This window comes from Stomoxys calcitrans, chromosome 1, assembly GCF_963082655.1.
Source record: "Stomoxys calcitrans chromosome 1, idStoCalc2.1, whole genome shotgun sequence".
Classification (NCBI taxonomy): Eukaryota; Metazoa; Arthropoda; class Insecta; order Diptera; family Muscidae; genus Stomoxys; species Stomoxys calcitrans.
The window spans coordinates 180,847,298-180,875,205 of record NC_081552.1 but is presented as its reverse complement, the minus strand read 5'-3'; the positions used below and the strand labels follow the sequence as shown (position 1 = coordinate 180,875,205).

General features: G+C 41.6%; 1 protein-coding gene and 1 long non-coding RNA gene across 2 annotated transcripts; one reads left to right on the top strand and one right to left on the bottom strand.

Annotated features, from left to right (window-relative positions):
• The first annotated feature begins 81 nt into the window (after positions 1 to 81).
• Positions 82 to 27,908, top strand: LOC106086429 (uncharacterized). Its single transcript, XM_013251112.2, has 4 exons — positions 82 to 250; positions 11,896 to 12,058; positions 12,126 to 15,485; positions 26,926 to 27,908. Exons 2-4 carry the CDS (start codon positions 11,897 to 11,899, stop codon positions 27,238 to 27,240), a joined length of 3,837 nt encoding a protein of 1,278 aa, XP_013106566.2. The 5' UTR covers positions 82 to 250; position 11,896; the 3' UTR covers positions 27,241 to 27,908.
• Positions 4,001 to 4,765, bottom strand: LOC106086430 (uncharacterized). Its single transcript, XR_001221131.2, has 2 exons — positions 4,654 to 4,765; positions 4,001 to 4,599 (listed from the first exon to the last, which is right to left on the bottom strand). It is a non-coding gene; the product is annotated as an uncharacterized LOC106086430 (long non-coding RNA).

Sequence of the window (27,908 nt, the reverse complement as noted above, 5' to 3'; positions counted from 1 at the left end):
AGCACCACAAACATATTTATTTTATCCGGTAACATCTTCATCTGACGTATGAAAAGACATTTGTCATTTCATTGACTTTTCTTTCTCGAAAAAATACAGAAAAACTAAAATCATCATTTGTAAAATTTAGAAAAAACAATTTGTGATAAAGTTAAATTCCACAAAGTTAAGAAAACAAATAATAAGATATTGCAAACTAATAAAAAAATACAAAATAAAATAATTGGAGAATAATATGTGCATTTTTAAGGTGTGTAAGCAAGAAAAAAATAAGAAAATCAAAAGTGAAACGTAACAAAAAAAACTGATAAAAAATCAAAAACCTTACCCAAAGCTAGGCAATCGGTTAATTAATGCTTCATTAACTCATGCAACAAAAAAGGATTGAAAATAGTGGAAGAGTATAGAGTATAATTCCATAAAAGCCCACATCTGTTACTTTCGGTATATGAACTTGTGAAATTTTTTTACTGCATCGCAACGTAATGCTGCGCTGCTGACGTTGATTGTTTTTCGTATAAAAAACCTTTTGTTTGTTGGCAATTTTACTTTGTGATTGTATCATAATGATGTTTTGAGTTGTTGCTGCTAATGTGAATAATAATAATAATGATGATATGAATCGTCTAAACTGCTTGCTGTGTGTCTGTGGCATTTCGTTGGGGCTTTGAGGTGACACCACCACCACCACCTCCCGCACTGTCCGTCCACATAAGAAATAATCTACAGATCTTTTTTTATAAGTGCCTACGCATTGTATTTTTTCGATAGATTCATTTGAGCCAATTTTCAATTTTCCCATGTTGTGTTTCTCTGTTTTCTATCTACGAGAATGGTCATGATGAAAATATAGAGTGTTATAGCTTGCTTCTTCGATGCATATGTACTATGAATATTCATATACCTATACTAGTTGTGTATGTGTGTATATTTTTAAATTATTTTGCTTGAGATTTAAACATTTTCAAATTGACAACAACAATTAAATGTTTACTTCTCTTTGTTGGTAGTTTTTTATTCATTCGCTATTACTCAACTTCGTTCGTTCGTATGGCTTTGATGAATAAAATCAGCTGAGCAACAGTAGTTTGCAGTGAGGTTGTTAGTTCAAAATCGCTCTCTTGTTGTTTGTAACCAAATCGTTGGACAATGGCAAGGGCGACCTGAGCAACATGTTGCTTTCTTTTTAAGTACCCTATACAAAACTTCCTCATGTCCACTTTAAATTAAAAAAGTTTAAATTCACCAGAGTGCATAAGTTTTTTTTACTAAAAGTTTTTAAAACATGAATGGGTGAAACAATGAAGGCTACTTATATGAGATGGCAAGAGAGAGAGAGAGTGAGAGTATTTAAGGTTCACTCTTTGTCTCTTTGTGTGCATTATGTATTTTTTTTTTGCTTTTTCCTGCTGGTGATGTTGACATATGGTCTCTGGCTGAACGCAGAAAATTTCTTATTTATTATGATGGAAGTGTTAAGGTTTATTGTAAAAGATAACTGCAAGAATGGCCAGGAAAGCAATTTTATTAATAGCACGCCAGGAAAGCAGTCTATTTAGAGATCATTCCGATTGTGTCAAAATTAATTCAAAGTGCAACATTTTTGGAATTACTTGGGCTGTCAATAATAAAATGTTGTAATGAATGAATAAATGAATGAAGTTTTGCCTATAAATGACAAAATAACGTTTATGCCATTTAAATATTAAAAAAAAGGTTACGCACAAATCACGTTTAAATTATTTTTTGTGAAAAGATTTAAATGTTTTCTTTTTTGTAAATCAAAAAATTTATAACGAAAAAAATTGTCAAGTCTTATAACTTTCACGAAATGCCACATAACCTATGAACAAAATGAGATATTGATCGTAAAACTTGGTTTACATACATACAGCGGTCAAAAAAAGTATTCATCATTCAATGTTTTTTTTTTAATAAGTCTACAAAAGACAATTGGAATAAAAACATATTAAACTAATGATGCAGTAGTTCTTGTGTGATATATATGTACACAATTTCATTGTTTTTAAAGAAAAAAAAAATAGTATTTATTGGAACAAAAAGGGCCATTTTACAGCTGAACACAAAAAATTAAACAAAAAAAGTATTCATCATTGCAAAAAAACAAAAAAATAAATAACATAATTTAAAAAAATTAATACTTTGTTATTCGACCACCGCGTCTTATAACTTCTTTTAAACGGTTTGACATCGATTGGACTAATTTAGCGGTTATATTTTGGTCTATATTAGTCCGTTCCTCCATTATCACCTGTTGCATTTGACTCTTGCTCGAAAAATTGCGCGTTCTCAATTTGCGTTCGAGATGTTCCCAAAGATGTTCAATTGGGTTCAAGTCGGGACTTTGAGGAGGAGTTTTAATGACTTTGGGGCAGTTATACAGCATCCACATCTTGGTATTTAAAGCAGAATGTTTGGGGTCATTATCTTGATAATATTGAAAGTTATTACCAAGCCCAAGTTTTACAGCACTATCTTTTAAATTCCTCTTTAAAATGTCAATGTAATACTTATGATCCATTACTCCATTAATAATTTCAAGATTTCCCGCTCCTGAAGCCGCCATACACCCCCAAACCATTAAACCACCTCCACCATGTTTTACAGTAGCAACTGTGTTTCGTTCTTCAAGCTCTGTATTTGGTTTTCTGTACACTATGACCTTTCCATCGCACCCAAAAAGATTAAACTTGCTCTCGTCTGCAAAAATGACTGTTTTCCAAAATGATTCGGGCTGTTTTACATACATTTTTGCGAAGTTTAGCCTTTTCACTCGGTTTATTTTATTTAGTTCTTACGTGCAGTTCTTCCTCTGTAACTATGCCTTTTGAGTGTATTTCGAATTGTTTGTGTAGTAACTTCCTTCCCTATATATTCCATAGTGTTTTTACGAAGAATGGTCGCATTTGTCTTCGGAGTTTTCTGAACTTGCCGCACTAGCCAACGCACATCTCCAACTGAAAGTGCTTTTGGTCGACCAGATCTTGGTTTATTGTCAACAGTTTTCGTTTCTGTCCACTTTCTGATGATGGATTGTATAGTAGATCGTGGTCTATTTAATATTTCACTGATAGTTTTTTGAGTTAAACCATTCCTGTGGTGTTTTATTATCAAAACTTTTACCTCATCAGAAACCTCGTTTTGCTTACGACCCATTTTGACAAAAACTATATTTTCAATGAAATTAAATATTTGCTGTCAAGGGCAAAGCCTCCTTTACCAAATAAAACAGAAAAGGGGGATTCCCAAATAATATTTGAATTTGACTTTGATGATAGCACATCAATGATGAATACTTTTTTTGTTCTGTTTTTGGTGTTATTATATAAAATTGCATTTTTTGCGCTAATTAAATTTATTTTTTGAATTTATTTTAAAACATATTACGAAAAATAAACTATTGCATAAAACTGCATTATTTGTTTACTTTAAATTTTCTTCAATTACCCAAAATAAGTGAATTTATTATCAATTTTGCTAATGATGAATACTTTTTTTGACCGCTGTACATCGCTTTTATTAACAATTTAGTGAAGGTACCTCATTTGGAACCATCTTTGGAAAACCCGTTGACCACTTTTTTATGATTCTCAGATTAAAAGAAAATAAGTTAGAAACAAACGCTTATGCCATTTTTCATTGCGGTAGGAAACTTATGAACTCTCATAAATTTAAGCTGACTCGTCCTTTGGGTTTCTTATTACCGCCACTTCGTTTACATTCAATTTAAGGAGGAAAACTATGTGTTTTTCCGTGGGCTACCTGTAGGGATGATTTTGTTATGGAAACCGCTTTTATGAGGGTCATTAATTTGGAAGTTTTAAAAAATCGTTGAGATCGTTAAACATCAGGCCGTGGTCGTCAAGAATGAATGAATCGTATCGCAGAGGTTAGCATGTCCGCCTATGACCTGATGCGAAGTTTGCCCCTGTTCATTCAAATGCGCTTTTTTTGGGTTCCAATTAAAATATGGTAAAGCTCAAACAATCGAAACAATCGCAGAAGGACTTAATATATTCAACCACTGGGGATAAATTGTGATTGTTGCAGATACAAAAAGCATAAATACCGACAAAAAGAAGTGTTATAGTTAGACTGCAGCAAATGTCCGAAGAGAAATGTCAACCCATACCGAAGTTTATCAGTTGCCAGCAGCATGCGCTGGATCGCATTCTTCGCGTTGTCATAGACGATGACCAAAAATCGAGTACTTCTTTGTGCAGGAATTGATGAGAAATAAAAAAGCTTAGATTAAGGAAACAGGAGGCTGGCGACATTACATGAAGTTTCTCTTTCACCTCACTCGTGTATTCCGTCACTTCTCTAAGAGGAGTGAATTCCCTTTCGTAAAGTTTTAACAGATCCCAAACATCTGCATTGCACGCTGGAACTCTCGTGCTGTTTTACGTTTATTCTGACGTGCTGATCATTGGTTCAGTAGTCAATTGTTTCGTGCTGAACTATCCGTTGCTCTAAATGGCTACCCAAAAGCTCTCAAATGCTAGAAGACACGCTGGAAAACGATGAATCTCCAATCAACATTGTCCGGAGCAACCAACTCAAAAACTGCACAAAATCCTGAAATAAAAATTTTGAAATCGTTTTGTCGTGAGTTTTTTTTTGTCAAATCACCTTAAACGTAAAAATTTATCCAATCTTTAATAAGAACCCATTAAAATATGGTACAGAGATATGAGGTTGTAAAAGCCATCTTCCTAATGTGTATCTAACTAAAAAAAATCGCTTTCAGTCACGAAATTAATTGATTCAAATAAAATCACGAAAAGGATAATATGAGTCACCGTTTTTAATGTATTAGGTTAAAATTTTTTTAATTAAAAAATTAATTTTAGTTAATTTTTTAATTGATCCAATTAAAAAATGATTGAATTTTTTTGAAAATTCCATTTCATTGCTATAATAAAAATGAAAAAATGAACCCAGTTTGCGTTGTTTGGGAGAAAGTCCGTAAACACTCATAAAAAAAACTCCCTCGCGACAGTGCTTGGCCGATGAACGACTACATCGGATTAAACCATCGGATTAAATCATTTGAAATACGCTTGTCAAGGCTATGGAATACTCTTCCTCCTAGTCTTGAAAACATCTCAGTATGTCAACAAACTTTTAAGTCTAAGCTAATCCAACATTTCTCATAGGTAACTCAATTGAATTCGTTTTCATCACTGATGATATCTCACATTTGCTGCTTTTTCTTGGTGTTTGAACGGATAATTGTGCGTTAGACTATGTTACTAATTATTTAAAAACAATTTTTTTCACATTCAATAAATTTGTTAGTTATTTATTTTAGTGTTTAAGAGAGTCGGATTGCAGACTGCCACTATAACATAGTCTAAAATGATCCATGAATATGTATGTTTTCCAATATGTATTAATGGTAGTTGAGAAAAATAAATCAACCCTGCAAACATTTTCTATCCCAGGAGTCACTGAAACGTGACGTGTAGGCTTTCAGTTTCAACGCCGGTATTAAGAGACACTTAAGAGACACTTCATAAAGTATCTTTGTAGTGACTCAAAGAAGGAATCACAAACGATACTACTGAGAGTGCCGCAAAAGAGATGCCAAGTTTTGAAAAAAAGACGATTCAAAAGATCTACTTTTGCTTTTTATTTTTTTTTTATTATTTTTATTGATTAGGAATATAAACTAAATAAATAATATACATTTTTTTGTATTTTATTTATTTTCTTGCTGGTACATCTTGTTTTGTAAGGAACACAACTCTTTCATTATTTCGCGATTTGTTGTTGTTGTTGTAGCAAGTTATTGTGTTCTATCTTTCGTCTGCTTGATTCTGTTGAGTGTCAAGACCTAGGAACTCTGCGACTAAGATGGCGTACGTCCACAGGGATCTGGGTCTGAGTCGAGTGGATTTGGCTCGGCAGTTAAACAGGTGACGTGTATCGTGCGGTAACTGGTTACAATCGGGACATACATCTTGCCTGTCGGCATCAATCCTTGCTCTGTAGGAGTTGAGGCGGCTGCATCTGCCGGAACGTAATTGAGCCAGAACCATTCTGCTTTGCCGGGGAAGGTCAATTTCTTCAGGTGCAATGGGAGGCGGTCTTTCTCCAAGGACTACGTTCACCCGGTAGCCATTTACCGCATCTGCTACCGTGTCTGCATGAATGTTGTCTAGACCTGATTGATATGCCGCATGATCTAGAGGTTCTCTCTTGTAGCGCTGAACCTCACGCTCCAGATCATGTAGATCTACCTTAAGGCTTCTGGGCGGTAGATATCTATCCACAAGATGATGATTTGGATGGTCTCTGCGATAACAGCCCAAAAGGTATTGCTTAGACAGCATGTAGTTATGTCTTCGCACTGGTAGGATCTTTGTCTCCTGATGGAGGTGGTCCACATGAGAACTGAGGAGACAGCCCGTTGCAGTTCGGAGGGCGGCATTCTGACAGATCTGAATATTATTCCACTGCGTGTCACAAAGTTGACGAGACCACACTGGCGCTGCATAACTTACCACAGACCGGCCAATTGCTTTGTACGTGGTCAACAAGGTCTCTTTGTCTGCACCCCAAGTGCTGCCAGCATGTGACTTGAGGACCTCGTTTCTACTTTTGACTTTATCGTAAGAGCTGTCAAATGTGACGTCAAGTATTTTGAGACACCTTATGGTCGGAATAATTTCTCCATGAACCATCGACCATCACAGTCAGCTCAGCAATCCCATGGTAGCCGGTTGTACGCACCGGATTGACCCGATGGAATCTTCATTGGCAAGGGCTGCCGCCTCAGTGTACGTGTTCGTCTTTTTTCGTCATGGGAGAGGCACATCCCGGAGTGCCTTCTCCGCACGCTTCTGGTCCGTGCCGGGATTGAAAAGAACCCCGGACCCTGGTTCTGTTCGGTTTGCCAGAACCGCCTTCATCACCGGTCGGTGTCGGTGAGGTGTAACCGGTGCATGGAGTGGGTACATTTCCGCTCTTGCTCTGGCCTAACTTCACTACGGGAGTATAGTCATACTGGCTATGTCGCAAGGTGCTGTGCGAACATAGCCAGCAGTGGGTCACAAGCGTCGCCTTCGGCGTCCTCGTCGTCGGACTATGTGACCCCCCCGACCTCTCCCGTACGGCAATTTATGCAACGCCAGCACCCTAGTCCTACTATTGCCAGGCCAGTGCCGGGAAGTGTATCGTTCTTGCATTTAAACTCCAAAGGACTGCGTGGCAAGATCGATGAGATCGTAGATTTTATGAGTCGGAAGAGCATATCGGTCGCAGCGATCCAGGAGACAATGCTGACCAACACCTGCAGCTTGCACAGTTGTCACGGTTACAATGTGCTACGTAAGGATCGCTCAAGGAATGGAGGTGGGGGATTGGCCTTCGTTATACACCATTCCGTGCAGTATAGACCTAACTCGCCTGCGCTTGACGCTAGTGACCCATACATGGAATGTATGGGGGTAGCAGTCAGGTCTGGTACTGCCGAGATAGAGATATACAACGTGTATATACCGCCGGTTGGTAGCTGTGTCCCGATTAATGGCCAGGCTTACAACCCCGACATAAGTGGGTTGCTATCTGGCCATAATCGTCTGGTTCTGGGGGATTTTAATGCACATCACACGTCATGGCATTCTCCGCTAGCTAACGACCAGCGTGGCATAGCTTGGCATAGCTTTGGCAGAGCAGATAGATAGCTCCACGTTTTGCACGGTGAATGAGGATGCCCCCACTAGGATTACGAGGAGGTGCAGCAGCTCGCCAGACATCTCAATTGCATACCCTGATCTCCTGAGTGACGTCTCCTGGCAAGCCGTCATCTTTTTGGGGTCAGACCACCTCCCCATAATTCTCACCATCGACCGACCACCCGACTTCATAACCTCTGAGCGCCGGACCTTCATCAACTATAAGAAGGCCGATTGGACTGGCTTAAGAGAGTATACCAATCGCCGCTTCAGTGAACTGCCACCCCCTCTGATGTGCTTGTGGCAGAGAGGAAATTCCGAGACATCATCAACGCAGCAGCCCCTCGCTTTATACCAGCCGGTCGAATACCACAAGTGCGACCCAATTTCCCGGCGCAAGCAGTGGTACTCGCAGACGAGCGTGACCCAGAATCAGCGAGCTGAATCTGGAAATAAACAGGGTAGTCAACGAACATAAGCGGAATTTGTGGCTGGAACACTTGGAGCAATGTAACTTAGGCACCGGTGCAGGCAAACTGTGGGCCACTGTTAAGTCTCTCTCGAACCCCGGTAGACGGGACGGCAGGACCTCAGTCACTTTTGGCGAGATAACCGTGACTGATCCGAAGAGATGGACTAGGTTGTTCAACCATCAATTTATTGTGCATCCCGAGAGAGACAGGGCAAGGAGGACAGCCGTTCGCCGTATTCGTGGTCTCCGAGCCGATGAACACCCATCACAATTTACCGTGGGCGAAGTTACGAATGTCATCCGTGGCGCCAAATCTTCCAAGGCGTTGGGCCCCGACGGAATCTCTACATTGATGCTGAAGAATCTGGATTTACCTGGAGTTACTCAACTCCACCTTACCACTGTCCTTAACCTGTCATTGAACACTCTTATAGTTCCCGATGTCTGGAAAATGGGCAGAGTGATCCCGCTACTGAAACCTGGAAAAGACCCGAGTTTGGGGGAGTCGTACAGACCGATCTCCCTTCTCTCACCAGTGGCAAAGACGCTTGAGGCATTACTCCTCCCGAGCCTCGTAGGAGAATTTCCGTTCGCCGAGCATCAACATGGATTTCGGAGACTGCACAGCACAACAACAGCTTTGCATGCCATCACCACACACATGTGCCGTGGCTTCAATCAACCCAGGCCATGTGATAGGACGGTCCTCGTGGCACTGGACCTATCGAAGGCATTCGACATTCATCAGCCATGCCAAATTATTTGAGGACATCGCCAACACGTCCCTCCAGCCAGGCCTGAAACGATGGGTCCCGGATTATCTGTGTGGCCGCCAGTCATTTGTGGAATTTAGGGATAAGAAGTCGAAACACCGTAGAGTGAAACAGGGAGTTCCCCAAGGTGGGGTGATATCTCCGGCTCTGTTTAACCTCTACCTATCCTCCATCCCACCCCCTCCAGACGGCATAGAGATCGTATCATATACGGACGATTGTACGATCATGGCATCAGGCCCCCCACCCATTGATGACATCTGCGATAGGTTGAACGTCTACCTCAACGAGCTTGCCTCATATTTCGCTGCAAGAAATCTGAAGATATCCTCAGCCACATAAGTAAGAAAAAAAATGCGAAAAACAGTTAGAATTAAAAAAGGAACTATATCCTGAATGGCTGTTGAGAAGATAAAATGCGATTGTTCGTGTATTTTGTTTTTGTAAAACACAAACAATCGTTTTTTATATCAGATCGGACGAGTCTAAGGCGTCACTACATGGCGATTGCCGATGAATGGCACTTCAAAATGATGGCAGGGAAATATCCTGTATACAGCCTCTCCCTGCAAACATTTTCTATCATGCGAGTCACTTAATCTGCACTCAAGGAAGTCGAAAACAATATCAGGCGATTTAATTTTTTGCCCTTATTAGTGTCTCGTTACGAAAGAGAAAACGTGTCACCTGGCGATATTACCCATGAGTGACTAAATAGGAACTAAAAAAAGTTTGAAATTCGATTATCAACGTCATTAATAGAAATAAATATTTTTTTTTTACCTGTTAGAGTGAAGCTTATTTTTATTTCTCTTTCTAAATTAATTTATTTCTTTTTCAAATCGAGATTAATATTTGAAGATTTTATTTGCAACGATTTTCCCTGACTGGGATTTGAACAGCGAACCATACGATTGTGAGGCGTATGCCATCCCTCTGTGCTAGGCGCCTTTCTTCATTACAGGAGGCTAAGTAAACATATATTCACTTGTGTGGGGTTTTTTGAGTTAGAGTTCAAAACAACAACAAAAAATCTATTTTTAAATTTGAAACAATAATAGTTGTTTATGAGAAAGTAATTAGCGAAACATGAATGACATAATTTCGATAGTAATGTATTTTGTTGTTTCAAATCATGAAATATCTACAAACTATCATACAAAAGGACCTAAAAAGTGACTATTCTGGGAGGGAGTGAGAAAGTTACTTCCAAATGTTTGGAGGGGAAGGTTAAGTAAACATACATTCTCTTGTGTGGGTTTTTTGAGTTAGCATCCAAAACAACAATAAACAGTTGATTATGAAAAACTATTTAAAAGTGACTATTTTGGGAGGGAGTGAGAAAGGTGGAGGGCTCTAGCAGCCTCCTTTGTGTGTGGGTGCGAATGTTATCGTATGTGTGCCTTCTAAACACAGGGGGTAATGTCGACATCTTCCCCTATTTTCCCTTCCTAGTAAATGCAAATGCAAATGTTGATCATGGACATTCCACTAAGGAAAAGGGGCAAACTTTTCACATATCAATGAGTGCAGTCCGATTCAAGTCAAGGGGAAATCCACCGCTGGAAATTTTTTCTGATGGTCTCGCCAGGATTCGAACCCAGGCGTTCAGCGTCATAGGCGGACATGCTAACCTCTACGCTACGATGGCCTTCCTAGTACATACCTGAAAAACAACTAATCTAATTGTAGACGTTAAGTAAGTACCGCTGCAATTGTAGCGGTAAGATTCCTGGAGCTAGATCTGGAGAATATAGCCGAGCCAGAATAATCTCAGAATTAACCAATTTGTATACTTACATCAATCGTAACTACAACAACAATTGACCCGATGGCATCCTCCACCGACAAGCGCTGCTGCCTCAGTGTACAATACACCGCTACAACAACAACATAGGCATGTTCATCTTCATCAACCTATAGGAGCTTGACGAGGATCGTTATTTCCATAAGCGGCAGCAACAACAATAGGCGTATTTTTTAAACTTTCCTACTCTTGCTTACACTTAGTCTTATTGGCTTAAGGCGTATAGACCGTTGCATAACTTGCCAGTCCTCGGTATGAACACTACCCTTGCATCTTGTCAGGCTTATGATGTATAGGACTACATGCTGTGCTCGCCTGCTTGTGCTGTCATGGATGGAAGTATTGAACCAGTCGTTGGTAGCTAAAATGGCAAAAACCTTTTCATCGTTTTTTTGACTATTATATCCATCACAATGAACTCAATATTAGTACCACTGTTGCAGGTGTATCCGTTCAACCCGTCGTTGTCTGCGGAAAATTGGCGTTCATCAAGAGCCTTCGCTCCATTACGCATATTTAGTTTTTCCCAGATTTTGTGGAGGCTACCGTGGGGTAGATGTCCGCCTATGACGCCGAACGCATGAGTTAAAATCCCGGCGTGAACATCAGGAATCCCCCTTACAAATGCTGGTGACATTTGTAAGGTATCCAGTCATGCAAAACTTCTCTAACAAGTGGTATCGCTAAGCGGCACGCCGTTCAGACTCGGCATAAAAATGAAGGCCCCATATTGCGTTAAAACTTGAATAGGACTGCACTCATTGATATGTGAGAAGTTTGTCCATTAATGGAATGTTTATGAGCAAATTTGCATTTGCAGTAAGACATTGTGGCATGCTTTTAACTCATACTTGATTTTCAGTTGAAATGGGAAAAATTATGTTTTCTGTAGGTTTTCAAAACGACAAAATATAGATGTGAATAGTACTGTTTCTATTCAACAAATAACACAATACAATATACTTACATACCATGCATTCAAATCTGATTAATATGATATCTCGTGTTGCCTTTTACGAGAGTAAAAAGGCGATCCTACATTACCAAAGAATAAAAAGCAGTGGTCTACTTTGCGTCCCACACTTTGGAATATTCGTTGACTGTATGTTCATTAAATAATTTTCGATCTTTTCTTTCTAGAATGCCGTTTCAGGCGCCTTCGTGGACAGAATTTTATACCTGTCCTATTTGTGAGAATGAGTTTTCTACAAATCAGCGTTTGCCAATAAGTTTAGGCTGCGGCCATACCATATGCCGTGTATGTTTAGCTACTTTATATAGTCGCCAATGTCCATTCGATCAGGTAAGCTTCAACGTTCTTACAGTAGTTGATTTGATAATAAGTTTAAATATATTTTTTCTTTTTGCAGGCACCTATTTCGACGGATGTTGATAATTTACCCATCAATAATGCTTTATTACAACTACTTAACTCAGGGGATGGCAATGACAATGGCGCTGGAGATGGGAAAGTCAATAATAACAGCGCCTCCGTTTCTAGTACAACTTCCATTGCAAAGAGCACAACAACTAACAATTATACCAACAGTGGGAGCAATAGCATCACCAACAGCAACAATAATAAAGCCTTTGCATATATCCATGAAAATTTTACAGCAGCAGCGGCAGTGGCTGGGGGTGACCAGCACATGCCGCCCAGCGTTCGTAACTTAAAGCCGGAGGACCTTAAATGTTACAAATCCTCTAAAAAATGTATAGAAGACCTAGCCCAGTATCTTAAGTCGTTTGTGACGAATAGTGGTAGCACATTGCTGACACGTCCCATGTTGCGGAAATTAGTTACCTTGGTCAATTGTCAGCTAATGGAGGAGGAGGGTAGAATAAGAGCTGTTCGTACAGCTAGATTTTTGGGCGAACGAACTGTTACTGAGCTTCTGTTACAGCATCAGAATCCGCAGCAATTGAGTTTGTGCCTTTGGGCTGCTGTACGTTCAAGAGGTTGTCAATTTTTGGGTCCGTCTATGCAGGAAGAAGTTTTGAAGCTGGTCTTACAAGCATTACAAAATGGCTCGGCGCTTTCTCGTAAAGTTTTGGTTATGTTTGTGGTTCAGCGTTTAATTGATAATATGTTGCCGGCATCCAAGACTAGTATTGGTCATGTAGTCCAATTGCTTTACCGTGCTAGTTGCTTTAAGGTTTCGAAAAGAGAGAGTGACTCGTCTCTGATGCAGCTAAAAGAAGAATTTCGGAATTACGAAGCGCTGCGTCGTGAACATGACGCTCAGATTGTACAAATCGCTACAGAGGCTGGGTTAAGAATTGCACCGGACCAATGGTCATCTCTTCTTTATGGAAACACGTCTCACAAATCACATATGCAGAGCATATGCGATACTTTGCAAACGCCCTCATCGTTTGCCCAATCTGTCCAAGAGTTGGTTTTGGCCTTGCAGCGCACAGGAGATCCAACGAATCTGTCTAGTTTACGTCCGCATCTCAAACATTTGGCTACCATTGATCCTTCACCAGAAAGTCCTCCACCCACGTGGCAAGATGTTGAGAAGGCTTTAGAAGCTGTACGTTACGTAGTTTTGGGCCTGGTGAAATTTATGCAATACCATAGTAATCGTAAAGTGCAAGATTACACTGTTCCACCGATTAATGCCAATGGGAAGTACAAAATAAGTTTGTGCCGTGATTTGACGGAGAGACGAATGTGTCCGCGAGGCCCTAACTGTACGTTTGCGCATTCAGCCGAGGAACGTCAAAGGTACCGAGCCAAGCATCGAAGAACAGGACCCGGTGATAAAGCAATTGTCAGGCCCCATACGGTGGCTTCCATCGCAGGCGGCGGCCAATTACAGGGTCTAGAAAATATGAAAAACGATTTTCAAAATAATCACAGCCAACAACAAAACTCCGTGGTTCCAACACATCAAATGCAGCAACAGCATGGCCTCACGTTATCAAATCCCATTGATACAGCCAATTCTCCTGTCAAAATGAAATCATCGCCCATGAGAAAATACTCCAACAATGACAACAGTGGTAACGTTAACATGATGCGAACCAATATGATGGGAGATTCAAATTCGTTCATGGGAGATATTTCCAACACTACTTCGCCGTTAAGCATGCAGGCGTCCCTTAATGCTCTACACGCAAGCCCCATACCACCAACAGGGCATTTACTAGGCATGAATGCCTCTGCGTCAATAATAAATGTACCTCCTATGCATAAGCACCCTCCTTCTGGTTATGAAAACATACCATTCGGATCAATAAATTACGGAGGTGGTGGCGGAAAGTACATGCGTATGCCAAACATGGGTATGCCAATGCCACCCAATATACGCCCACCAAATATTAGGGGGCCAGTAAGTAGCAGCGGTGCCGTAGGGGCGATTGGTTTGGGAGTAGGACCATCAGGACAAGGGATTTTATCACCCAGACCTTCCGTGCATAATTCCTTAAATATCACCACCGTTGCAAACCCACCGAATTTACAGGGCACAAACTCTAATAAGTCTGCTGGAAGTCCTATGCATAAAAACATTTACAATACAACAATGCCGAATGATTTTTTCAATCCCCCCGGACCTCCGTCGTATTTTACAAATGCGAATATGGATACTGGACCAGGAGATTACCCATTTAGATTGGCCAAATCAAAAATGCAAAAGGCACAAAATCCAATGTGGGAAGTCCAACACCAACAACAATCGATAATTAATCACGCAGACTATACATCCAACCCACATCACCTTATGTATATGTCTCCACCGCCGCCGCCACAGCTGTTGCATCAGCAACAGCACCCGGTTCGACCCCATCCAGATACAAATGTGTTTTTTGACAAAAACCCTCTGGACTATAACAGCTATGGTAGCAATAAGCAAAAAACACACTTGATAGATTCTGCGCTTAATTTGCCCGATAGTCTGATGTTCAAGGGCAAGAATAATTTTCTTGAGGCTTCGGGAAACCCTCTTAAGGATATAAATAGAATGAAAAATAAAATGCCTATGGCTATGCATGAAAAAACAGATTCATTTTGGCACGGCGGCAACAATGACATACAACAACAACACATTAACAATGCCCATTTCATGGAAGCCTCCAGTGGAAATGGAGGCAGTGTTGCCTCTGGTGTTAACATCGAACCTCCTTCACCATCGACATCACTTTTCCGTGATAGAGATAATTTTGTGCGTTCTGACTCTATATTAGACGATGACGCAGCGACATTTGACTGTCCGCCTACATCAACAGCAGCACTGGGCAATAAATATGGACCAATTTGTCCCATGTACAAAGGTCACTCATCGTCTATGCCATCAACAACGAACACAAGTAATTTTGTAGATTCTTGGAATGCTTTATTATCACAGGAGAACGATAAACACCATACCACCTCGGGTAGTAATGCTAAGAATGTAAACGATTTTACAGCATTCAATTTAGACAATGATGATCCTTTGAACCTACCGCTGGAGAAACATGCAACTCATCAACAGCATACAGATCGATTTATTGATCCCGCAATTGCCGCTGCAAGTGCTGGTACTTCATCAACATCATCATCATCACATGTCACTACTGCAAATGCGTTCGACAATTTCAATAATATGCAGGCTGCTCTATCAATTTTTAATGATGCTCGAAGTGAACAAGATCAGCAGCAGCAGGATATGAGTCATTTTCGTTTTGATCTCAATCCATTGTGTAACATTTTGGGCGGAAACAATTTTCGAACGGATATAACCAAGGTATGTGAAATAAATGTAAAAAAGTTAAGTGCATTTTTGAAGAAAATCCTGTTTTAGTTCATTGAGAAGGGAAATCTTTCGTAGGCAAGTCTAAACGGCGAGAAAAATAAAATGTAATAATATGGTCAGCATAACCGATAGGAAAGTCTCTGTAGAATTTTAACCCCTGCGTTCAGCGTAATAGGCGGACGTGGTAACATTTGTAAATACTGATCTAACACTTTGTTAACCACTTTTATTCCTACATCGTTTTGGCATTCTTGGTCATTGCAATGTCCGCTTCAAATGTTGCACATATATTTTTTGTTTATTGATTGCAAATGCAAATTTTCCCATGAAAATTCCATTAAGGAACAGGGGCAAACTTCTCGCATATCAGTGAGTGCACTCCGATTCAAGTTTAAGGTGGGAGGAACTCCCTGTTTCACTCTATGGGATTTCTTATCTCTGAATTTTGTAAATGCACGAGAAACCAAATTGATCACGTTGTGATAGATGGAAGGCATTCATCCAGCGTGTTAGATGTACGATCGATCCGTGGAGCGAATATAGATTCGGATCATTACCATGTTGAAGCAAAGGTTCGCAGCCGTTTGAACATGGCGAGGAAAGTACGATCTGACACTGAATGGAAGCTGGACATTGAAAAGCTGCAAACACAACAAATGGCAGCGGCATACTCCACTCGACTGACCCAACTGCTTCATGAAAGCTCTCCTTGTTCCGATGATATAATGGCGCAGTGGCAAACTATTGCCCACTCCATGGAAAATGCCGCGAAATCCGTACTTGGGTACCGGATGCCTCCTCCAAAAAACCCATGGTACGACCAAGAGTGTCGTGATGCTACTGAAGCCAAGAATGCAGCATATAGAGCAACCCTGCAATAAGTAGCAACGCGCCAGATGAATGAGAGGTATCGGGAGAAAAGGAGAGGAGAAACGTCTATTTCGCAGAAAGAAAAAGAAAATGGAAAGACGTGAGTGCGAACGAATTGAGATTTACAGGAGTCAGAATGAAGTCCGGAAATTCTACCAAAGAATTAAACACCAAACCGATGACTTTGGTGCAGGCACATCCTCCTGCAGAGACAGAAGGAAATCTGGTAACTGACACAGACAACATCCTGAGGATATGGAAAGAACATTTCACCCAACTGCTAGTGTCCGATGTTGGCGGCGAAGAAGGTACCAATCCCTGATGATGGTATAGAATGTTTACCTCCTAGTCAGAATGAGGTCCAAGTAGCAGTAACCCGACTAAAGAACAACAAGGCAGCAGGAGTCGACGGGTTACCCGCTGAACTATTTAAGACCGGAGGCTACACGCTGATAAGGCGTAATATCAGCATAATATGTCCCGTACACAAGAAAGGAGACAAGACGGAATGTGTCAATTACAGAGGAATAAGTCTCCTCCCCATCACATACAAGATACTTTCGAGCGTACTGTGTGAAAGATTAAAACCTAAAGTCAATGAGATAATTGGGCCCTATCAATTCGGCTTTAGACCAGGTAAATCCACCCTAGATCAGATATTCACACTGCGCCAAATCCTGGAAAAGGACCGAGAAGGACAAATGAACACCTACCATCTCTTTGTTGACTACAAAGCCGCCTTCGATACTCCTTTACGTTCAAAGGTATTTTAAGCCATGTCTGAGTTTGGTATCCCTGCAAAATTAATAAGACTCTGCAGGATGACACTTGCTGATACGCGTTCCTCAGTAACAAGAGGAAAGAATCTCTCCGAACCATTTAACGAGGTTTCAGACAAGGAGACAGGCTATCGTGTGATCTCTTTAATATCCTGCTGGAGAAGATTATACGAGATGAAGATGTGAATAGATATGGCACACTAATCACAAGAGAGCACATGCTACCCGCCTATGCCGACGATATCGATATCATAGGTCGGTCACCGGAAGTAGTAACTGCAGCCTTTGAAAGAATCGAAAGAGAGTCAGTGAAAATGGGTCTGGCAGTAAATGGAGATAAGACGAAATGGATGGTTTCAACTCCCAAAAAGCCTTGCACAGCCGAGCAGATAAAGAAAATGGAGAAAGTTTGGAACCACAACTTTGAAATAGTCAGTAACTTTATCTACCTCGGCATCGCCGTAACCGAAACGAATGACACCAGTTTTGAGATAAAGCGAAGAATAATACTGGCAAACAGATGCTACTTTGGACTAAGTAAGCAGTTTAGAATCTTCGTAAAATATATGGACCAATTTGCGTTAACGGAGAATATAGGCGACGTATGAACCACGAGCTGTATGACGACGATAGGATAGTTACACGCATCAAAATACAACGGCTGCGTTGGCTAGGTCATGTTGTCAGAATGGATGAAGAAGCTCCAGCAAAGAAGTCCTTTGAACACGGTGGTACACGCAAACTGGGAAGACCAAAAGCCCCGATCATGGCATCAGGCCCCCCACCCATTGATGACATCTGGTTGAACGTCTACCTCAACGAGCTTGCCTCATATTTCGCTGCAAGAAATCTGAAGATATCCGCCACCAAAACTTCAGCCACACTGTTCACTACAAATACGCGTGAGGTGAATACTGAGCTGACTGTGATGGTCGATGGAGAAATGATTCCGACCATCAAGTGTCCCAAAATACTTGGCGTCACATTTGACAGCTCCTACACTTTCTCCCCACATGCCACAGCAATCTGCAATAAAGTCAAAAGTAGAAACAAGGTCCTCAAGTCACTCGCTGGCAGCACTTGGGGTGCAGACAAAGAAACCTTGTTGACCACGTATAAAGCAATTGGCCGGTCTGTGGTAAGTTATGCAGCGCCAGTGTGGTCACGTCAACTTTGTGACACGCAGTGGAATAATATTCAGATCTGTCAGAATGCCGCCCTCCGAACTGCGACGAGCTGTCTCCTCAGTTCTCATGTGGACCACCTCCATCAGGAGACAAAGATCCTACCAGTGCGAAGACATAACTACATGCTGTCTAAGCAATACCTTTTGGGCTGTTATCGCAAAAATTATCCAAATCATCATCTTGTGGATAGATACCCACCGCCCAGAAGCTTTAAGGTAGATCTACACGATCTAGAGCGTGAGGTCCATCGCTACAAGAGAGAACCTCTAGATCAAGCGGCATATCGAGCGGGTCTGAACAACATTCATGCAGACACGGTAGCAGACGCGTTAATTGGCTATCGGGTGAATGTAGTCCTTGGAGAACGACCGTCACCCATTGCACCCGAAGAAATCGACCTCTCCCGGCAAACCAGAGTGGTTCTGGCAGATGCAGCCGCCTCAATTCCCACAGAGCTAGGATTGATGCCGACGTGCAAGATGTATGTCCCGATTGTAACCAGGGGCCGCACGATACACGTCACCTGTTTAACTGCCCGGCCAGACCCACTCGACTCAGACCCAGATCCCATCTTAGTCGCGGAGTTCCTAGGTCTTGACACTCAACAGAATCAAGCAGACGAAAGATAGTACACCATAAACTGCTACAACAACAACAACAACCAAAAGCCCAATGGAAAGATCAAGTTGTGGGAGACACCTCGAAACTTGGTGTCAGAGATTTTAGAATGAGCGCAGAAGATCGAGGCGCTTGGGACGCTATTCTACGTTCGGCTAGTGGAACAAATATTCTTTCATAGCTAATTAAAGTAAAGTAAATTCTGCAAATGTCTGGCGTCCACACAGATTATTCGTGACCCGGCGTTTCAAATCTGGCTGGAGGTACGTGTTAACGTTGTCCTTAAATATTGGCATGGCTGACCGTGTCGAATGCTTTTGATAGATCCAATGGCACGAGAGTGGTTCTATAATACGGTCTGGTCTGATTGAAGTCACAGCAAATGTGTGCAGTGGTGGCATGCAAAGCCGCTTGTTGTGGTATGCAGTCTTCGAAATCAATGCTAATGCCCGCCTACGAGTACCACTGCCTGCACTGTGAAATTGGATCGCACTGGGGGTATTCGGATTGGTGTACTCTCTGAGGCCGACCCCAATCGGCCTTCTTCTTATTGGGAAACTGATAAACGTCTTGCGCTCAGTGGTTATGAAGTTGGGTGGTCGATCGATGGTGAGTATTATGGTAAGGTGGTCTGATCTTAAAGAAATGACGGCTTGCCAGAATACGTCGTTCAAGAGATCAGGGGATGCACTGGAAATGTCTGGTGAGCTGCTCCACCTCCTCGTTATCCTAGTGAGGGCATCCTCATCCACCTTGCAGAACGTAAACCTACAATTTGATCTGCTATTCCCCGCTGGTCGTTACCTTGGTAAGAATGCCATGAAACATAATGCGCATTTGTCTCCTAGAACCAAGTGATTATGGCCAGGCAGTTGGCCACTTATTTCAAGCCTGCAAACTTGGCCATTAACTGGGACAAAACTACCAACCGGTGGTATGTGCACGACGCATAGCTCTATCTTGGCAAAAGCGGACCGGACTGCTGTCTCCATTCTTTCATGTAGATGTCACTAGCGTCAGGCGCAGGCGGGATGGGTTTATAATGCTCGGAATGGTGTACCTTGAAGGCTAATCCCCCACTTCCACTCCCCTACTTCCACTCCCCCACTATGTCGCTAGGGACAGTTTGGTGATTGCAGTTGTCGACAAGGGAGAAGAACTGGGCTACATACCTAGGAATAATTGGAGTGGGATAGTCAATGGACTGTCATCAGTATACTCCGATGTTCTTGAAGAATTTCCTGGGTCTCCTCCAGTTTGTGACGATGCAGGCTGGTATCGGAGCCGACACAGACTAATTGCCTTCGGGGATTAACGCTCAATTAAAATGTGATGTTGTGCACTAAAAAAAAGATTGGTGAGATCTGGCCAGGTGCAGCACTAAATTTATTCAAGAAGGAAGATATTCCTTCTCCACCAATGGCGCATGCTTGGATACCAAGGATTCCCTCAGATCCTGAACCGATACTTGGAAGACTTAGCGAATGTAATCACAATCTTGCAACCACCGACTGGAAGATTGGTAGATTGGATGAGACTGATGGTGGCCAGAGACTTGTTGAGGTCCGGCTTTCTCGCAGACCTCAACAAGTCTGAAGGGTTGTATCCTACGGATTCAACAAGTTAAAACTGAAGGTCTACAGAAGCGGGTGGGGTTAGGGAATTAGGAGACAACTCAGCAGTTGTGGGTGAACACTTGCCTGAAGAACTATGGACCATATAGCTGGAGTCTGGCGGATTGCGGGAGACTGAAAATCCCCAGCCACAATCGAAACAGGAGGGGATGGTATCGAAACGGGACCCGACAAGCCCTGTGTGGGTGGGTCATCCGGTTGGACTCGGCTCAAAGTGCGCGCCAGCGGGGAAGCATGGGACTCAAAAAGTACTTCGACAGCAGCAGCTAGTGAAGCATCTTAGGAGGAATTGTCCACACCGCATGTGTCCAGTGTCCTGAGGAAGAGTGGTTCCACAGCTTTCTCACTTGGCCCTGGATGCGTACGGAAGCTCATCGTTAGAAGATTTAACGAATGTTGTGAGGATGAATATTTGGTTAATAAATGAAATGAAAATGAAATGAAATGAAATTCTTGGTGGAATCAGAAGACGAGGCTAACACAAAAGTGGTGCATGTCCTGGATCCTGACTATGGTCCGGTTTCTACAGATAAATCTCTACCATTGTAAGGCCGCCTCGGCGGCACTAAAGTTCCTCCTGATGGGAGGCGGATTTGACGTGGTTCTTATCCATGAACCATGGGTGTGTGGAGTAATGGTTCGTGGACTAAGAATTCCGTGATTTAAACTACTCAAGGGTACGGGAAATGGGAGACACAGAGACTGTATTCTTGCAAAGAGAAGTCTAAATGTTTTTCTTCTTCCGTCGCTAAGCACTTAAGATTTAGTAGTATCCAGCCTTGAAATAAACAAGTCTCTTTACTGGCTGGCTTCCCTATATATGGCACACGATTCAGAGATGCCGCCTTCAAACCTTAGGCCGCTGGTTAAAGCCGCTTCTGTGGGGAAGAAGAGCCTCATTGTAGGAAGTTATGCTAATGCACATCATCAGATATGTCAACGAATGGGGTGAGCTGCTTGCCGAATATATTATAAGTTGCAATCTGGCGATTTGTAATAAAGGGGATAAATCGACCTTTATTACCAGGAACAGGCATGAGGTACTAGATATTACCTTTGTATTGGAAGATATAAATATAAAAATATGCGACTGGGATGTGTTGGATGACCACAGCTTCTCTGATCATCGTTATATTAGTTTCAGCCTTGAAAAAATACTGCAGAAGTGGTGCCTCCGCTAAACACAAAAAAGGCGGTTTGGGATAAATTTCGGCATAAATTCTGCCGTCTATCCCTTCTAGACTAGAAAAGGAAGTGGAAACTACGGAGGATATAGACATAGTGGTCAAGTGGATCACGAAGGCCCTGAATGACTCGCTTGTGTCAGCAAGTCCTAGTGCCTAGCCAAGCGGCAAACAGCGACCGCCATGGTGGACCCCAGAGCTGGTTGGTCTAAAGAAGGCCTGCAGCAAACTCTTCGACAGAGCAAACGCCACAAGAGCACCACACGATTGGGACATCTATAAGACTGAGCTAAGAAAATATAAGGGCGAGTTGAGAAAGGCTCAGAACAAATCCTGGGTAGAATTCTGCAGCTCCGTGGAGGATACATCTGAGGCCTCTAGACTAAGGAAGATTCTGTCCTCGAGACCTATTACGGTGGGTTATATCCAGAAGTCAGAGAATGTATGGACAATGTCTAGTGAGGAAACACTCGAACTACTCGTTGATACACATTTCCTGGCAAATTCTCCAACGGACAACGTAGCGCCAGAAGAGGTTGTCACTGGTATTCATTGGTATGAGGCTATTAGGAAAATTGTGTCTGAGCCGAAAATCCTTTGGGCGATAAGAATTTTCGACTCCTTTAAGTCGCCAGGACCTGATGATGTATCAACGGCTGAATTACAAGTTGTGTCCGATAAGACTGGTTCCCTGGTTCTGTTTGTAGCAAAATGTCATATATACTTTTGGGATGGAGGGACACGAAGGTAATTTTCATTCCGAAAGCAGGAAAAGCCTACCACACGAAGGCGAAAGATTTCCGTCCTATTAGTCTGTCATCCTTTATGCTGAAAACTCTTGAGAGGTTGATAGAAACATATCATAAGGCAAAGATCCCTGGAGATTGCCTGTCGCGGCAGCAGCATGCATATAGTAAAGGTAAATCCACTGAAAGAGCCCTTTACGACCTAGTCGGTAACATAGAGGGTTCTCTCACTGTCAAGGAATATACAATGGTAGCATTTCTTGACATTGAAGGTGCTTTCAATAATGTAAAACCGACGTCAATCATGAGGGAGTTGGAGTTTCTAGGCATCAACTCTACCGTAATAAAGTTTTTTTAACTAAAAGATACATTACGGCAGGCTTGGGATCTGTGGATCTAAAAGATGGGTTAGCAGAGGAACACCTCAAGCAGGTGTATTGTCTCCTCTATTTCGGAATAAAGCCATTAACAATATATGATTGTCTCTGGAAGAAAAAGGTGTAAAATTGGTCGCGTATGCTGATGACGTGGCAATTGCGGTTAGGGGAAAGTTTCCCAGTACTCTAACAGTCCTATTCCGAATATCAAACCCTACTCCATTTTCCCTTATTTTAAACAAACTTCGAAAATCGGAAATGTCTCCCAGAAAAAAAGTAGGTATTCTGAATCGAAATAAAAGGAAGCATGAGACGATAAAATTTGGGAAAGATTTCCCTAAACAAATGGAAGGGAGTTAGTATAAAAAATTATGAATTTTATTATTTTTATAAAAAAATTTACCACTTATTATTTACGAACAATTTATTATGTACGGAAATTATTTTTCATTCACTTTTTCATTTCACTTTCATCAAAAACAAGGATAACTTTGCTAAAATTCTAGAATTGGCAAATGAATATACATTTGTATGTTGTTGTGTTGTAGTAGTATGTTTTAGACCGAGGCGACAGCCCTTGCCGATGAAGGACTTTATCGGGTCAATCCGGAACGTACATCCGGCTGCCACGGGATATACATAGGTATCAAAATATGTGATTCATATTTTAATATCCTTAGACCCATATGTATAAAGAGATGTTGTAAAGTGATACTAAAAAGGGGTCCCTTATTATTCAGCTTACTAAAGAATACCGCCCCATTTGGCAACGTTCACGCTACAGGGATATAAATAAATCCATAGTTCAACAGCCATCCCAACCAACAAGAAAAGCGGCCGCCGCCCGGAATGTCGATTAGATATTCAAGTTCTAGCTGCATGAATATAGATAAAGCAGCGTATCAGGCAGACCACCACAACGTTCATGACGACGTAGTCGAAGCAAACCTCTATTTTACTCACTTAAGTAGTTCTGCCCAAGAACGATCCGGTAGATTTAGCTGCCTAAACTTCTTTTGGCAAGGGAATACGTCAATGTCCACCACACCACTCTGGAAGCCAACGATTTTAGCCAACGATTGTTGGATGAGGACGAAAAGATGTGTTCACTTTACAGAAATTTCGTGACAGCCTGTGGGCCATAATTGTCCACAAAAAAGTAAAACAAACATTACAAAATCAACACAAAACATGCTTGTAAACTTTTTAACAACCTTTATAGCTTCCTTTTGGTGATTTTTCCATTTAAAGTTCTTTTTCCCAAAAAAATTATAGTAAAATTTTTAGCCAAAATAAAACAGCTGAAGCAAAACATCTGTTTTCGAAAATTCAAAATTCCCTCTCCCAAATTTTTTCTCTCCCCATTTAATCAGAATAGGAGGATTTTATTTGAGGGAGAAATTAATTCCCTTGGAGTTTATTCCCAGGGAATTTTCAGAATTGTTAGTGATATACTTCAGAAGGTTGTTAGTGATATACCTTAGAAGGCTCTACGTGCAACAGCAAAGTGGGCTACCGAAAGTGATCTAGGTATAAATCCGTGCGAGACAGAAGTAGTTCTTTTTAGCAGTAGATACAAGATGCCTACAGTGAAACCTGTCTCCTTGGGTGGAGAGAATGTTCCATTTACAGAAAGCGCAAAATACCTGGGTGTTTTGCTGGACAGGTAATTCAACTTCAAATCCAACATTTTGGAAAACTCTTGCCCTATACACCTGCAAGAGAGTCATATGCAAAAGTTGAGGATTTAGACCGCGTGTCATGCATTGGGTATATACTGCAGTTGTCAAACCTAAAATGTTATATTGTGTTGTGGTCTGGTGTACGGCGCTTCAAAAGTCCATCTACTGCTCAATACTTAATCGGATCCAAAGGATGGCTTGTTTGTGCATCACAGTCGCACTCAGGATGACACCATCTGATGCACTGAATTGAATGCTACATGTTATGCCTCTGGACATTGTGGCTACCCAAATTGCAGCTACCAATGTCGTGAGGTTAGGGATCTTTCTCATTGGCCATGTAGCGGCTACGGACACTGTGTTATACTTGATACAATAACCGATGTTCCAGGCAGTGTGGATTACACCCTACCTGAGCCGCTTTTTGATAAAAAAAGTAATGTACCACTATTCTTGATAGAACTGATTGGAACAACGATATCACAGGTAACAGAAGTTACATAGACTTCCATACTGATGGTTCCAAACTAAACGACCTGGTGGGCTTTAGGGTATACTCTTAAGATCTATAACTGGTCATATCGAAAAGTTTCCCGACCACTGCAGTGTGTATCAAGCGAAGATTCTTGCAATTAAGGAAGTGGTGGAATGGCTAAAATATAATGTCATTACGACGATTGGCTTAAATATCTTCTCAGACAAACAGGCAGCCATTAAATCCGTGGAGAACGTATTTCTGAACACAAAAACCCGCCCTAAAACCTATCTCAACGAGATAGCTGAACAGTTCAAAATTCACATGTTCTAGGTGCCGGTCCACAGAGATATTCCAGGGAATTGTAAAGCGAGCGATAATAGGAACTACCCTACACATTCCAAGGATACTGGAATCTGTGCGTATGCCTCTAGCGACATGTAAGCTACATTTTCAGAACCAGGCCCGAAGGAAAACGAATGATAGATGGTTACAAAGAAGGGGCTGTAAGCATTCCAAAACTATGTGGTGCTATATGATGCTCACAGCTATCCCGTGCCGGGAACATTGGGATCCGATCTGTGTGGTGTTCATTGCTGTCACGAGAAGCTTAGCTGTGAGCTACCGGGCGCGTCCACAGGTTGCGGAATGTAATGCTCCATACGGAGTAGCTGCAACGGCAGACGCGGACAATCAGCGGTATCGAGCGAAGAGTTTCAGTAAGAGGCCGGGCGGCACCGGCTCTTGCATAAATACTGAGTGCCTACGATGCTCGATATGACAAGGCGGGTTTTTGGCGCCTTTAAATAACCAATGCCCACCCTGTTCCCACGGCAATCGGTCTTTGGACCGGAACGAGCTTGCTCACCTACATGAGCCTGACGAGGATCGCCCCTCCGCTTGAAAATGAGGCTACAAAAAGAACAAGATGTGGCCTAATGTAGACACGGAGAAGTCTACCGCTTTGCTGTCATTGGCTAGAACAAACCTCTCAGTCATTGTGTCCGTCATGACACGTCGCTGTCTAATCGGAAAACATGTTGACAGACTGAAGGTTGCCAGCAACGACTTTTGCAGAAGCTGTGAGGACATCGAAGAAGAAGAAACTATAGAACACCTTCTGCGTGTGTGTCCCGCACTAGCAGTCAGAAGGAGTTCCACTTTAGGTTCTCATTTCTTTGAGAACCTGTCCGATTTAGCGGATGCGAACATTCACAAGTTATTGGGCTTTTTAAAGCGATCTGGTTGGTTCAACGGTAGGAACTAGAAAGCATCTTCCTTTTTCTGTTATCCTGTGGTATCACAATGGACGAGAACGTCTAAGTGAGTCTGATGGCAGACTGCCACTTAAACCTAACCTTACCTGTTGATGTTGCGTATATTGTTGCACGGAAGAGGTCGGAGGGATCGATAAAGAAAACGCCGAAGGCGACGACATCGACACTTGTGACCCTCTACTGTCTAGGTGCGCACAACACCATTCAACATATTCAGTGCGACTATACTTCTGTAGTGACGTAAGGCCGGAGCAAGATCGGAAATGTACCGACTCCATACACCGGTTACACCTTACCGAAACCGACCGAGGATGGAGGCGGTTCTTTCAAACTGAATGGAATCATGTTCCGGGATTCTCTTCAATCCCGGCACCGACCAGAAGCATGCGGAGAAAGCACTCTAGGATGAGTCTCTCCCATGACGAAAACAAGACGAACACTTGCAGTGAGGGGGCAGCCCCAGGGTGTTCGAGATCTTTTAACCCATTTTATTTGACAGACGGTAATTGTTTCGGAATATTTCAACGTTCAGATTAATGTTTGGATTCATTGGATATGTTACAAATAATATATTAATTTCTTGTTTAAATTTCTATTTGCAGAATCCATCTTTGAATGAAGAATCGTTGTGGAACAACCATCGACCAGTCAACAATTCAAAGCATACATCAACCATGAATCTAGGCTTAGATAGCTTTTGGGGAGAAGACTCAAAGGCTGCTTCAATTACTGTAACACCACCGCCGACATCAAATACCACAACAACACTCATTAACAATAATCTAATAATTACACCGCAATCGCATCACGAACAACGACGCACCTCACAAAAGTTCGATGATACCGAATTCGATATTACAGAGATTGTCGATAAAATGTGGCCATCAGCTGATGATAGCGGTATAAAACTAGACTAGAAACAAGGTAATGTAACTGAAACACACACAAAAACATTTAAAAGAACAAACTTGACACAAAGGACAGCAAGAATATGCCGCCGTCTCCCTTCAGTAGTAACTTGTGAGTGTATATGTGTTATGTGTATTTGATTAATTTCAAGGTGATAGTGTGATAGTAGTAAATTATTTGCATCAAATTTTAAGTAACATACTTTTAATAGAACGCTTATTGTTGTTGGTTTCTCTGTGATTTTTTTCTTCTAATTCAGTCTTAAAAAACAATGGTCTAACCCCGTCCCAAAATCCTCAAACAAACAAAAAACAAATGAAAAAAATGCCTTCTTTAAATGTTAACAAACGACGACGACAACAACAACAGCAGGCTTAGTTGTTTTTCACTATGCTTAATGGTAGTTACTCTAGTAGGTTTTATTATTTAAACAAAATTGTTGAGATTGTAATGAAAATTAACGACGTTTTTGTGTCTTTTTTTAATTTAATTTTACCTTTATTAAGGATTTCTCTTTTTGTTTTTAATTTCATCTTACGATGTCATGCTGCCAACAGCATGTTTACAAAAACAAACACACCCACACACACACATAAATAGTTTATTTTTTGTAATTTCTGTTTTTTAGTTTGTAAGTTCGCAGCCAATTTCAAACGACATTATTGTTGTTTTTTTT

Bases quoted from the DNA above. Each gene is read 5' to 3' on its own strand.
- LOC106086429 (XM_013251112.2), top strand. From the start codon at position 11,897: ATGCCGTTTCAGGCGCCTTCGTGGACAGAATTTTATACCTGTCCTATT. The intron at 12,059-12,125 runs GTAAGCTTCAAC...TTCTTTTTGCAG, and splicing joins GCCAATGTCCATTCGATCAG to GCACCTATTTCGACGGATGT. The intron at 15,486-26,925 runs GTATGTGAAATA...TTCTATTTGCAG, and splicing joins TTCGAACGGATATAACCAAG to AATCCATCTTTGAATGAAGA.